Genomic DNA, 12,829 nt, shown 5'->3' with positions numbered 1-12,829 from the left:
GAGAATCGAAACTTTGCGAAACACTTTGAACGCTTGAAATTTTTCCATTTCAAAAATATTTAACAATATTTACCTAGCTTCTAGCGTTACCTCCATCTCTCCGTAATGAAAGAATCATTCTTCAACTCGACGTATTGTAACGGTCAAAAACCGAGAAATTGTTTTCCTCCCAATTATCACGGGTCAACGTCAAGCACCGGAAGAAGTCACCGGGATATCCCGAAGCCGGGTCGGCTTGAATCGTTCGGGCTTTGACGACGTGATCGACGATCCCGAGATCGGAAGTCACGAGACAAAGAATTCTCGAATCTGGTTCATCGGTAGGCAGAAGGAGGAGGAGGAGGAGCCGCTGCACTCTTTCCCAAAGGAAGCTGTGACCAAAAGTTCCCATAACTTTCGCTCAGCGAATGAAGCAAGAGACCTCGCCTTTCTTACGATGTACAACGCGTGTACGCTACACCTTTGCTTTCCATTTCTCTTTGCCTACGTTAATTTTGCCACAGCAGTGCAGCAGCGTGAATCATCACCACGTACGTAGCTCAGCATGGCCGGTGATCCACCGATTTGGAGGGTACCGAATCACCGTAGTAGAAACGGTAAATCGAGATCGTGTTAAAAAAAAGCTCTCAACTTGTCGAGAAAGATGGATCATCAAAAAAATAAATCAGCAGTCAATCTTGCCGCGGTAAGTTTGCGTTACATTTCGGCTGAATACCGAACTGTCGCATCGGTTTGTTCGAACAGATTTCTGCTCTATATAATCGATAGAACTTTTTACATCTGCACGAATAGAGTGGTATCGTTCTAATTTGAATTGGTCATAGGCCGACCTTTCGAATCTGGATTGACACGATTCGGTATAGTACGCATATTATTGATCAAATCGATCGAACGCTGCAAGACTTTCTTTTCTCCCATAGATTGTAGTTATAACTTTATATATAATATAATATAATATATATACATATACTTGACGTCGCGTATTAATAACGTTTATTACCGATAAGATGAAAGGAAGAAAAGATGAACCTGATTCGAGAGCGGCCACTAAAACTCCATCACGAAGTTCCCTTACTTCTTCAGGTTTTCTATACAACAATCTTTCAATTTTTCCATGCCCAATTCGGATAAATTGTTTACAGCAAATTCATCAAACCGAAGCGCACAATCGTTTGTAAGGTCATATTTAGAAATATTAAAAGTTTCGGAGATGGTAGAAAAAAAATGAAAAAAAAATATAGTAAACAATTCCCTGTCTTTCCGCAAAAACCCCTGAAAATATTTCCCTGAATATTTAAAAATTTCATTATCCCATGACATTTCCAGACATTCCAGAATTCCCTGACCATGCCGTATAAATACCCTGTGATTCGTATAAAGGGATGAAGAGAGGCGAATAAGGCGAATAATGGCAAGCGCCAGGTGTAAGTCACACGTGCAACATGTGCCTCGTACCGACATGGTGGGCAGGCAGCATATAACTGGACCCCATATAGCACGTTACACCGGTACGTTGGTTCTCGTTCGCATTTGCAATTGACGAGTCGCGCGCGACTCGCGTGGCAACGCTGCAGCATTGTCCCCCCCCCCCCCCCCTTCCCTCGCCAACATCGCCTTCTTATTCACCGTCCTCCCCCTTCATCTCGTTCGGTTTCCCACACGCACCCGCAACTCGGAGAGCGCATCCGTCCTTTTTACGCGCTCCGGTTGGACTCTGAATGACCCACGCGTCGACCGACCGATTGAGGCTGCTTATGCCTACTCCTCTTCTCATTTCTCCTCCTCCTCCTCCTCCTCCTCCTCCTCCTCTCTTATCGCCGTCGCGGCCTGTTAAGCTACGTTCACACCGTCCGTCCAGCGAGAGGACGAGTTCGTCGTAATTCTCGTCTGAAAAGTCTCGCATTCACGCCGCACGCGTTCGACATCGGATAACAAATTACTCACCCTAAAACACCCGAAAACTAGCTCACCCCATCGTGCAGACTACGTCACGTATTACGAATGAGTATCAAGTACGATTGTACGTAATACGAACTCGCCTAGAATTGTTGCACTTTGGCAGTTGCACGAACACCGTGCAGCAGTTCAAAATACGGACTACGCGCATGAAAACGTGACGCATTCCTTCACTGATAATGAATATTACCGCGGTAATACGTCCGAATATCGTGTTCTGTACATTTTAGAACGCGTGTAAATATAACTTCACGATTACTGCTGTCGTAAATCTGATTTAAATCAAGATGCCACCGTGGGTTCTACACGGGGAGAAAAATCTGAAAAAAATTACCCTGCTGTTACTAATCGTGATGTAAAGGAGACCGAATGCAGTTTTTATTGATGCGTGTTACAAAAATTATGAGTTTTTATGAAAAAAATTACTACAATGCTTAGAAACTACGTATTTCGGCAGCACAAAATTTAAAATGTGACGACGCATTTTTCTGATGCAGCACGGTGAAAACTGCATTAGGTGTCTTTTACATCACGATTATAATAACAGCAGGGTAATTTTTCTCAGATTTTTCTCTCCGCGTACATCTGGATATAATGTTTTTCACGCATTTACGAAGACACAAGGTATAACAGCCATAAACATCAGTTATCAATTTCTTCGATCTCATTGTCAACGTAGGAATGGAAACCACGCGTCACGTCGTAGTTCAAATCATAGTTATATCGTGTATATCTAGCTGCCTAGTTGCCGTTGCTGCACGCCGCTACTGTTCGAAGTTCAAGATTTGGACCGTGCGACTCTCTGCCCGTTATACGGATATCAGTAGTTCCAGGGTAAGGCTAACGGTTTCTTTCAAACGATCAGAGAAAGAGGAGGATCGACCAAAAGTGTTGTCCTTGTCATAACAGGAGGAGGCGTCGCATTGAATGCGGTAAAACATGCAGTTATATTACAGAGCACACACAATTAGTCTCCCTCAATTTTCGTCTCGAATGAAATTCAAATTCTTTGCAAAAGCCCCGATCAACCAGATTCAGAAAAAATTATATACGCACACACATATATACATAAAAGAAGTGGTTCATTTCACAATAATTTTCAATAACTTTTGTACAAATCTCATAGAAAAAAGATGAAATTGTTGTTATACAATATCCATGAAAACCTAAGTCCTGAATCTGCTTTTTTTTTCATTCTTTGTTAAATCTTTTTACGAATCACTATTTTTTCATATTCCTGCCACATTTCGTCGGGGTATAATATACTGTATAACAAACGATCAATCTGCGCGGCGTTATCGTGCAGCATGACCCACGGGTTACGGCCCGAAAAACGAAACACACTTTTCAATTATTTCTTTACCCGTCTCGACGAGAAAGAAATATAAAATCAAGCGCGGTGATATAAATGTAACATAAATCGTAGGGGGTGCGAGTAGAATGATTACACGGTTAAGAACTTTTCACCACCAATGCATCCAGCCGCATTTGAATCAGGAGAACAGTGGACAGTATTGATTCGTTGTTTCGACTCACAGGGCTGTACGGGGAATTTTTTACGATCAGCTTATTCCGGCGGAGGTTCGCGGAGCTTGCATAAAGCTCATTTCACGAACCCTTAGAGCCGTGGCTCACCGCTCGGAACTGAATGAATTTTTGAATTACAGCTCAACGATTATTCGGTGAAAAACAATTGATACAAAATTACACCGCATAATACAGTGGCTGCGCCACTTTCGTGGGGGTGGAAAAGCGTTATTTCAAATTTCAGCCCACGGATTTATAATGTTGGTATAAGTGACGCAATGCAACGCCCACGACCACGACTCGTTCTCATTTCTAGACTACATCGAAAGCCTCCCTCGTATTTTCGCCATCCACCTACGTATAGGAGGTGAATGAATTTTTCCTAATAACGAAAACACAAAGTTCGAGTAAAAATGCGGATTCGCGATATAATTTTTGGCGAAAAAGAATATATAGCGCTGTACAGGTTTTTCATTTTGATAAAAATTTACCCGACATTGTTCAATCTGTAAATCAATTTTACACATCGTTTGACAGCACAAAACTCACGTGATTATACGTATAAGTGATAACGAAATTTAAAATGTCAATTTTATGAAGCTGAAGTTGTTTCGGATAAAATCGTTATTTACCAGTTTCAGGAATGTCTGAGATGCAGTAAATTACAATAAGGGAAAATATATATACATATTTGGCAAACTTGGCTACTTCAAAGTCACTATAAAAATGGAAAATAGTAATTTTCCCCCCCTATGTTTCGTTACGTTGACGTTACTAACTTCAGCCTCGTTCAATTTTAACACTAGTGTGATACGTACACGTGGGAGCAAAGCAATTAAAACAGTATAGCATGTGGACGAAACTTATACACTGCTTGCAGCTAATTACCGATCATATTTTGGTCGCCCGGTGGATCGGAGTAGTGAAAGTTTGGCGTAATCAAGCATGTGCCGGTTGTTTGTGTTATACCCTAATACATATCTATATACATCTCCTAGTTCAGTGCAGCAGCGCTGTAAGTTGATTTCGAACTAAGCGGCCGATTCGATTTTGTATAATAAAAGACATCGAGATGATCGATCGGCGATTTCCCGACCTGCGTTCCGATATCTATTATTATATATCTACGTGTTGTGCAATATCTCTTTCGATTTGATTCACGCACCGGTACGAAAATCGGCCTCATACCTTGCAGAATTTGGTCCTGTACCTTGATTATGTACACGGTAAACCAAAATTCCCGGGAACGGCTAATGCGAACTTTCACCTTTCGCTGCGGAGCGATTGTTCCACGGTTGAACGATGCTAAGGCGACGACGGCGGCGTCAGGCGAGCATGTTTACTCCTTCTCTATTTTATATACCCACAACCACGCGAACAAATTTCGTCGACTAATGGCGGATGGTTGCGTTCGTCGTCGAGGTTGCCAAAGGCGGTACATCCGCAAATACCTGTTAACGTGTTGAAATGCGTGATATACAGGTACGTTTGTACATGGGTGCCTGGACGTATCGCATTTGAAATTAGAAATTCACAAACGCCCGAAACGAATTTGCAAAAGCCAACTGAATTTTGACGCGACCTGTTGCCTGCTGGCTGCTGCACTGCTGCGGGTAGAAGTTAGACAGATCGTGAGGATGAAGTTAGCAACGTTGATTCATAAATTAAAACGTTAGTAACGGAAAAATCATTATTTCATATAATTTTATAATAATGACTTTCGAGGAATTGGTTTTGCAAAATACGAGCATATTTTGGATGTGAAGAAGAAGAAGACCTCCGACCCCCTAGAAAATTGTGGTGAATCACGTTTTAATTGCTCGTTGTAAAATTGTTAGGGATTTGAACGTGCAGGTAGACGAGACTTTTCATGGTCAAAGTCTACCCACAATAAACAAGATAAATTCCTAACGTTCAGTGCCTCACCCTGCGGTACACGTAGGCGCATACGTACCCACCTCGGCCCGAGGAAAACTATATTTGGCACTTGAGGACCAGGCGTGATCATATCGATTGCCCGAAGAGTATTATTAATAGTAGTACGTACACACCAGATGACCCAAACACACTGTGCAGGTCGAAGCCGAATCGCCACGAGGGGTTGGGGTGAATAGCCTCGAGCGTTTAAGAGAGTGAAGTTCGTAACGTTAATGTAACGATTCGTTTTTGGGAAAAATCATTGTTTTGCAAATGTAGGATCGTCTGAAATTGAGTAATCTACTTTTAACAATCAAAGTGTATTTGGATTTTAAGAACTTAAACTCCTTTAAAGTCATTCTCAACTTTCAAAACAATGATATTAGTTTCGATATTCCGTTACATTAACGTTACTAGCTTTAATCTGGTGTGTTTTTTACCAACGTTAAGCCTTCGATACGCAAAATGCGTAAAACCGTCGTGTCTGGTACTCCGAAAGGAGGGACGACGAAAAAAGATATCAACCGCGTTACGGAAGCGTTACTCGGGACGCAGCTTCATGGCCCCCGTCAATAACGAGAAAACTGCTTAAAGTCGATTCCGGATATCTACTGAGTAATTAAAATTCAGGGAACGTCCACCAGTGGCCGCAGGGCATTGCAACTGTTCGGAATTCCAGCTTTTCCGGATTTCCTCTTTGCTCTCTGCAGGTTTGCCGCCGCAGCCTGCCTGCCTACTACAGCATAACCTGTCCGGGATGCGTGAGCATGCATGAATCCGTGTCCAAGATCGTCCGTACAGGTGCATTACAGTCATGCACCATGTACGGACGGACGGACGGACACGCACACCCACACAAGCTGGATCGAATGGATGGTCGAGCCGAGCGAAGGCTTCGGGCTGCGTGCATATAATAATATAATTAGACGCGATAACTGGACGGGCGGAGGGGGAGCCGGCGGCGAACAGAAACGGCGAGATCGCATCTCTCTCGCGGAGTCGTCGTCGTCGTCGTCTAGGGTATAAACGTACACCAGAGACGCGTGCGTATGTATGCACATAGATGCATGAATCATGGAGAGAGTTAAACGCGGGAATCGAATTGGAATGTCGGGTTGCTCCGGTCTAAGCTCGGATTACTGCACTGGCTGGTTGGTTGGTTGGGTCGGGCAAGCAAGACGCCCGTAGTCACCGTCGTCCTCCTCGTCCTCACCGTCGCTCGCCCGTTACATACCGTTGTTGTACTAACGACTTTCCGTACGTGCGGCTCAACTAACTCTCTATCCCTCTACCTCTCTCTCTTTCTTTTCTTCCTTACAACGGTATCACCTCGAAGAGGATTAGGGAATTCGAGACAATACGTTTGACTTGTAAGAAACGGGACAGCCGGAATGTTTATGACCGTTTTAGGTACTTGGAAAGAGAGAGAGGGAGGGAGGGAGAGAGAGAGAAGGGCTTTTATCACAATACGTACAGGGAAAGGTTTCGCATAATAAAGAAACAAACGGGAATAACAGAGGTAAACTCACCACGTGAACGCTGGCGAGTCCGACGGGGTCGTTTTGCTTCTTGTCGGTCTTCTTGGCCTGCCGTTTGGCCTTGCTCTCGAGAAATCGTTGCTTGAGCACCTGAGTGTCCTGGCTATTTTGTTCAACGAGTCCGTTGAAGCTCTGATCAAACCTGGGTATGCAGTCGGTCTGCCGCCTCCTGTAGCTTTCGATCCTCCTCCTTAGCCTGTCGAATACGGCCTGCCTCTTTGGGGTTAAGGCATCCTCCATCCCCGGCGCCTGTCCCATTTGTAATTGTTGTATCTGATTCTGGGCGATCAATTGGTTCGCGTTCAAGCCACCCGGCTGCACGATGATGCCGTTGTTGTTGTTGTTGTTGTTGAGGTTGTTGTTATTGTTGTTGTTGTTATTCTGGTGCTGCACGCTCTGCTGAGACGCGCCCACGCAGGCCGAGGCTGGCCCTGAGGGGGGGCCTTGCGGGGGCTGCCGGGGCAGGAGCCCCCCTGCCTCCATACAGCCCCCTAAGTCCAGCGCAGGGTACGCCAGCTCAATGAGAGCCTCTGCTTCTCGTCGCCCTGGCGCCGCGACGGGGTGTCTCCTCCGCCACCGCGATAATCCCCCCTCGCATCCTCCCCTTGCACCGCGAGCCGTCCTTCCACGGGCGGACAGCCGCCGCTCCGACTTTTACTTCTACCTCTACTTCTACGACGACTGTTTCCACGTCTGCGTCTACGTCTACCTCAGCCTCTGCCTCTTCCTCTTCCTCTTCTTTTTCTTCTCTCTTACTCGAGAAGGTGCCCCCGTTGGACTTGACTCGCAGATTGTCACTCGCTTCTCCCTCCTCCGCAACCTCGTACATCGGCGTACGACGCGCGATTGTTCCTATTTTTCGTCACCTCCCCTTCGCCCCCGCCTCCTTGCAACAAGGAATTTTACGTTATTATCACTCGGCGAGCGCTATACGCTCTCCTCTCGCTTTTGTCGCTTCGCTGCCGCTTCTTATCGTATCGAGAATCACGCGTGCCGCGCTCGCGCAGGCGCAGGCGCAGGTTCAACTCCGTGACGAGGAGGGTGAAGAAACACACTGCGAACGGCGACGACGGCAATGCCCTATAGCGGTGGTAGCGGTCCTCTTCCACGTGATGTAAACAAGAACCCGATGACATTCGGCGGCGTCTTCGTTACGACCGTAAACATTGTAGGGATTCGACGTGTTGTACTTCCACCTAATTGTCACTACTGTCAACTCCGCGCACTCTTACCCAACTATTGCACTTTCTTTGTTCGCCGCGCGTGTGTATGCACTACGTACGAATATCAGCGGCAGCCCTTTCTCGCCTCTCGCGCCGAAGGGTGTAAAAGAACGTCAACAAGAATAACTGTAAACAATCCGTCCCGGCGAACCGCGCCACCTTTCCCGATCCTCGACTTGTTCGACGCACGACGGGTATCGCGTGCACCGATCGCGAGTAGTCTCGCCTACTTACTCGTCGTTATACGTACGTCTCCTCGAGTGCTCTCCTACCAGCCGATCGTCGTTCGCAGCGGCAGAAGGCGACGTCGAATAACGCGCGGCTCGACGTCACAACAGGTAGTTGAGAGTGAGCGCGGCGTGTTTCAGCCGACTAGAAAGAGACGGTCGTAGGTCGTTCGGCACGAGGGGGGGGGGGCGGAGTGCGACATCCAACGGACGGGGGTAAGCGACGTGAAGAGCGAGAGAGAGAGGGGAGGGGGGGAGAGAGACGAACCGGTGTACCGCTGCTAGAGAGTCCGAGGGACGCACAACTGCCGTAGCTGCAGCCTGAAGCCAACCGCAGGAGAGACGGACACGCCGGGTTTATCCGCCGCCTCCCTCTATTTTCTCTCGTTCTCTCTCTCTCTCTCGCTCTCTCGCTCTCTCTCTCTCTCTCTCTCTCTCTCTCTGTTTGCGGGAGAGAAGGAGGGCCCGATGTTGTACTCGATAAAACGTCAAGACAGAAGAGAAGCGGACTTCTGCGATTCGGGCTAAACGCCGAACGACGACTGACGAAGGTTTCGATCGTGAACCCCGTTCGCATTTACTTCTTTCCCGTGATCGTTGCACTTTGAACGGTGGTGAGAGTTACATGTTGTTTCGAACGCGCGGCGTTTGTCACATGTTGTTTGTTTTGCTTTATCGACAGAGAGGGGGGATGAGTAACACCGAGGTTCTCGTACGCACAATGATAACACTTCACACCGTATCTTCCTTCTCCTCGTCCTCGTCCCGTAAGTCTAACCCTAACCTCACTTTTCAACTGTCACTATCCACTCTTCGTCGGGTCACAGATTCTACCGCACGGTCAGTTTACGTTAATCACGACGCGCGCGACCCCGCGATGACAACACATTCAATTCCCCCAAACGGCCGTCTCGTTTTACCCCTGTATAACGCGCGGGGCCATTACCACAACTGCGCGTGGGTACGGGAGCATATATCGTTGAAACGGCAAACCGTAATTACAACATCGCAAACAGCGACGCCTGGATCCGAAACGCCGAACTGCCGCGCCACTGCCTTTCTCGGTGGGACACGTGACCCTCGCGCCATCTTGAATTCAGGCTGCCGACTAACTGCCTCGTCGACGCTCGGGAAGAAAGCTGTCGTGGCGAGCGTGGATGGCGAGGATGTTTTGGAAAAGCGGTTGCGACCTTTAACCGAATGAAACTGAGAATGATTCGGGAGTAACCGCTCCCTTAGTTGGCGAATAGGATTCGTTTCACATCTGCGAATTCGAATGAACAGATTTACTCGCAAGATTTTAAGGTAAGGCATTTTCTTACGCTAGGGTTCTTAATACTCTCACCTATGGCGCCACAACCCGGATCGCATCGATGTATTTTGTTTTTTTGCATCGTCAACAACGTGAGAAAGAAACCGATGCAGTGAGTTAATCGAAATACATACATAACAATACGTAAAATGCGAAGCGATATGTGAATTTCTGACTTCCCGTAATTTCCCGTATCCACCAGGATGCGTGTCGACTTTCACACAAATTTGTTTCGACCTGACCCGAGAAAACAAAAGACAGAGCAATCAGGCGACTCGAAATCGGGAAGTTTTATTGTGGAAGAGGATTTGTTAGTACTTCTCACGACTTGATCAATTGATTATCAATCATGCTATCGATTACAGACCTGTTTTTACGACAAAAAGGAACCTGAAGGAGGCAACATTCGCGTTCAATCGAAGATGCCGCTGGTAGTCTTATTTTGTAGAGAGAATCTTATCTGGCCTACGGTATGCCAAAGTACACGATTCCATAGAAAACACAGATAAACGATCGGAGATATTTCGAAGAAGAAAATATGGGATACACAAATTGAGACGCAGTAAGGTAAGAAGTTACCGTGAATAAAAATTATTGGTAACAAAATAAGGAAGGGAGGGAGAGCGATTCTTTCTCCCTCCCTCCCCCCTGCCGTAATCAGGCAGAATGCAAAATATTTACCCGTGAGCTTACGAACACGGCAAGCACAAGTTTTGTTAATATTTGACATTTATTGTCAATTCTGATTGCAACGGTTGAGCTTTATTCACGGAATTAACAACAGGTAAATTCCGTGAACCAGGTAAATAAAAAAGTATTTAAATTTGACACTAATTGACGAAGTGATTATTATCTTTTCTGCTCGTTCGGATTCCCGTAGTCGTATAATTGGCTGTGAACCGGAACTTTGGTTAATACGGTTCAGTCAATAAGTTTCTTGCCGTTTGGTTTGAAAAGTTTTTCACAATTATCCCAAACCTTTTGTCACTGATGTTTTAGCCTATGTTAACGACTTTCAAATTATCATGCAGGCGTTCTGAATTTCTCTTTTCTCACAAGTTAGTTGAGCGTTCATAATTTATTATTTTTAGACTTTTTCTTTACTTCAACTTTTACTTCTCTTTGCGTGCAAGAAATCACTAAAAATGGTAGCTCTCTTCATCGTTTTTATCTATCTATTTGTGCTCACGGTGTGACAAAATTGGCAATGGTCGCAAACAGGGTTGAACTCGTTTCTATATCTCGTTTCGGTAAACTCAGAAGCAAACTTCGACGATTTCCGCTGCGAAAAATATTTTTAACTGACTATATTTTCTAAACGCCCAATTCGATCGCTAAAGTTACAAGTTGAAGTTGTTCTTATTGTAATGCACATTTCAAAAAGATTGTTATAAAAATGTGCAATGTGCTTAGAACACCGAAACTGTGCCTCATTATTGAAAAATAAATGTTGACATTTTAAACAGTCATTTCGTAAATACCTGTGAAATTTAGGTACATTTTTATCATCTTGTATCACGGAAACAACTGGTCAATCTCAATCGGTGTAATTAGAATCGGCAATAACGGTAAAATATTCGAAAAACTTGTGTTTACCAAGTTTGCAGCGTGAAGGGTAAAAGTTTATACATTCTGCCTGTTGACGGCGGCGGTGGAGGGGGGGAGGGCCGAGGGGTGGCAAGCCTTTTTACTCCGTTATCAGTTATCCTTATTCGTGGTGACATCTTACTCCACTACATCGTAATATTTGTGCCCTATATCTCGGTCAGGCCGAAATGTCCCCAGTCCTTTATTTACGTGTCCCATTGAACCTTGACCCACTGAACTGTGCCCCTTACAATTGTCGGCAAAGCGCCACGTTGATACCAAGAATGCTACCGCGTCCCGTAGAACTGTGAGCCATTAAGCCATCCTTTTTATTTTGCTATCAAAGCTTACGCGTCACCGACGTCAATATGCCGCAAACAGCGCAATTCTATTCGCAATTTCGAATATGTACAAATATCCAAAATAAACTTTTTCTTTTGCATCAATAATGCGAGGTACTGTATTCCTGAAATTGAATTACCACCTATTGCAGGAATAAATTTGCCAGCATTATTCTCGCATGGAACAAAAAGGCTTTTGGATATTGTTGTTCGGCATTGCATTATGTAGAAGTGCGCTGAAAGCCGCATTGATAATTATCAGCTTTGCGTAGGCTTTTATAAATTTCAAAATAAGTAACATCTCAGACGGTCCATTTAGTACCGTTCGCTGGCGCGACATAGGTTTTTGAAACGAATTTTTGGACGTATGTGGACGGTAAATACAGGTCGGGTAATGAACTGTATTCCAGCGGGCCAGCGTTGCAAGCTCAGTCGATAATGTAAAGCACTTTATCATGGCAAGGTGCCATTTTAGCGGCCGAACCGTCGAGACTACGCACCTTGTCACGATACTCGGGTTCATTTCGGCATCTGTACCCATGTTCCTTCCTGCTTGAAGTACATTGTAAAACTGCTCCCAAGGGGCGCCACTGCCATACTAATTTTGTAGCGCCGTTTTTCGGAATCCTTGTGAACCATTATCTGTATTCATCCACAGTAGAAGCGGTTGCATCGACTGGCAGGAACCCCGAGTCCCCGTTCCAAGCAACCAAGCAAGGACCCAACTTACCTACAGTGTTGAATCGATCGTGTTCTGCTCCTGCCTATCTTACCAATGGTAAGTACCCTCTCACAAATTCGTACCATACAAATATACAGAATTCAGTGGTAAGGAACGTCTGGATATGAACCTTATCTACGTTAGATTGATGACCTGGAGTTTAGCTTGTTTTATTTCCATGATCTTTACCGCCTGCGATTTCCTCGAAAGTGTGGCTATCGGTAGACTACGACTGAATTAATTTATAACGATTGACAAACGGTGTAGCTTATATATTTTAGAAAAATTTAATATAGTACGTAGTTTTATACTCAAGAGACAGGCTAAATCTAACACGCGGCGGTAAGTTAGCATGTTATCAAATTGCCGGCAATCAGGCGCTCTATTTTCAGATATCACTCAAACCACCACTATCACTAATTATTACACCTGTGGTGATATGCAATGATTATCCAGCGTATGAAATTTACGGTGCCTGTC

At 45.2% G+C, this 12,829-nt stretch overlaps 1 protein-coding gene across 7 annotated transcripts in view; it reads right to left on the bottom strand.

Moving 5' to 3' along the window:
* The window catches only part of LOC107228219 (neurogenic protein mastermind), a 125,450-nt gene extending 116,090 nt beyond the window's left edge, over window positions 1-9,360 (bottom strand). For 3 of the 7 annotated variants that reach the window (XM_046743505.1, XM_046743506.1, XM_046743507.1), the window contains exon 1: window positions 6,930-9,359. In XM_046743505.1, the coding sequence (XP_046599461.1) occupies window positions 6,930-7,421 (492 nt within the window). In that variant the 5' untranslated portion in view covers window positions 7,422-9,359. Of the gene's footprint in view, window positions 1-6,929 lie in introns of all 7 variants that reach the window. The other 4 variants (XM_046743508.1, XM_046743509.1, XM_046743510.1 and 1 more) reach the window with 2 other exon arrangements.
* Window positions 9,361-12,829: the final 3,469 nt, after the last annotated feature.

This window comes from Neodiprion lecontei, chromosome 6 (assembly GCF_021901455.1).
Source record: "Neodiprion lecontei isolate iyNeoLeco1 chromosome 6, iyNeoLeco1.1, whole genome shotgun sequence".
NCBI classification, from domain to species: Eukaryota; Metazoa; Arthropoda; class Insecta; order Hymenoptera; family Diprionidae; genus Neodiprion; species Neodiprion lecontei.
This window is presented reverse-complemented; position numbering and strand designations above follow the sequence as displayed.